This window comes from Mercurialis annua, linkage group LG4 (assembly GCF_937616625.2).
Source record: "Mercurialis annua linkage group LG4, ddMerAnnu1.2, whole genome shotgun sequence".
NCBI lineage: Eukaryota > Viridiplantae > Streptophyta > Magnoliopsida > Malpighiales > Euphorbiaceae > Mercurialis > Mercurialis annua.
The window spans coordinates 22,595,125-22,596,672 of record NC_065573.1 but is presented as its reverse complement, the minus strand read 5'-3'; the positions used below and the strand labels follow the sequence as shown (position 1 = coordinate 22,596,672).

The window sequence follows — 1,548 nt, the reverse complement described above, 5'->3', positions numbered from 1 at the left end:
TTGGGTCACTCAAATTTCAGAAAATTTCAAAAAGGTCACTAAAGTCAATATTTTTACAAAATGGTCACTGAACTATACCTTTTATTACAAAAGGGTTCACCCATACAAAACGTACTGTTTTCACGTAAAAACGTAACATTTTTGCTACGTGGCAAGCCAAAATTACAAAAAGAAATATAGTTTAGTGAGATTTTCGTAATAAAAGGTATAACATAATGACTTTTTTGTAATTCACGAAAAATTTAATGTTCTTTTCGTAACAACAGAAATATTTTTGTAATAAAAGGTATAATTTAATGACCATTTTGTAAGAAAATTGACTTTAGTGACCTTTTTAAAATTTCCTGAGACTTGAATGATCTAGAGAGGTTAATATCCGACATATACTTTCCTCATATAATAACCTAAACGCAAATGAAAATAAAAGAGGTATTACAATGATCATGGAGAGAAAGAATGCGGCCAACCCCTTGAAAAATCATATGGCAGCCCAGTATCACTTCCACCACCAAGAAATTCAGACAGCTCCATGTTACCGCCAAAGTCACCTCCAACATTGCTCGTAGGAGGAGCCAGCTCTAGTCCCATTGCATTTCCTGTAGTAGTACTGCCCCCTGCAATATTTTCATGGGGAAGCCCAAATTCGAAAGGGTTTCCTCCCACCGAAGGCAGAACAAGCGACTGCCCCAAATCAAAAAAAGCATTTCCTCCCCCGTAGCCGTTGCTGCTTGGTATAGTGAAGTTAGCATTAGTAGGGAGAGGAAACCCTAAGCCATAAGGCTTCAAATGATCAGCACCTGAAAAACCCGCCGGATGGTTATAAGCATACGGTGGTAGCATGCCTATGTCATGTTGAGTACCACCGCCGCTACTAGGAACATTAGTATATTCAGCGGCGTTGATCATATCAACAAACCGTTGGTTCAACAACATCGCATCATTGAGATTATTATAATCGTTCTGAATGACGCGATCTGCGCCACCATAATCACTACCAGCCATTACCTCCATGTCAATACGAGTGCCTCGCGAAGGAAGAGGAGGTGGACGCCCGAGTGGAGGAAGAGGCGGAACTTGTTGAAAAAAATCTACTCTTTTTCGAACATTCCGCATCCTCTCCTCCAGCAACCATATAAGTATTTGCATTTCAATTGCTGCAAAATCATCAATACCATTTCTTTGGCTGTGGAGCCTATCCATAAGATAAGACATTTCTAGGTCTCTATTCTTTTTTTTACTCTTCTTTGAGTGCTCATGATTCTTACCTAATCTCTCCTTTAAATAAATTTCTTGATTCATCATCTTTTTATACTTAACTATTTCTGGTATATTTTCATATCTTATTAACATTTGTTGCATTACTGACCTTGATGGCCATATCATTGGCTCAGCTTCACCTGGGCTATAGATGATAGCAAATGCACTAACACCACATAAAATGGTGAGTTCACTCACTTTCTTTAATAGCCCAATTCTTCTTTTTTTGAGGCTAGCTTTTCTTGCACTATCATTAACTATCCATACTAGCTTAACCTTCTTTCTAGTCAT

The 1,548-nt window shown here is 38.1% G+C and overlaps 1 protein-coding gene across 1 annotated transcript; it reads right to left on the bottom strand.

Annotated features, from left to right (window-relative positions):
* Positions 1-441: 441 nt before the first annotated feature.
* On the bottom strand, positions 442-1,548 carry LOC126678453 (MADS-box transcription factor PHERES 1-like). Its single transcript, XM_050373349.1, has one exon. It carries the CDS (start codon positions 1,546-1,548, stop codon positions 442-444), a length of 1,107 nt encoding a protein of 368 aa, XP_050229306.1.

Bases quoted from the DNA above. Each gene is read 5' to 3' on its own strand.
- LOC126678453 (XM_050373349.1), bottom strand. From the start codon at position 1,548: ATGACTAGAAAGAAGGTTAAGCTAGTATGGATAGTTAATGATAGTGCA.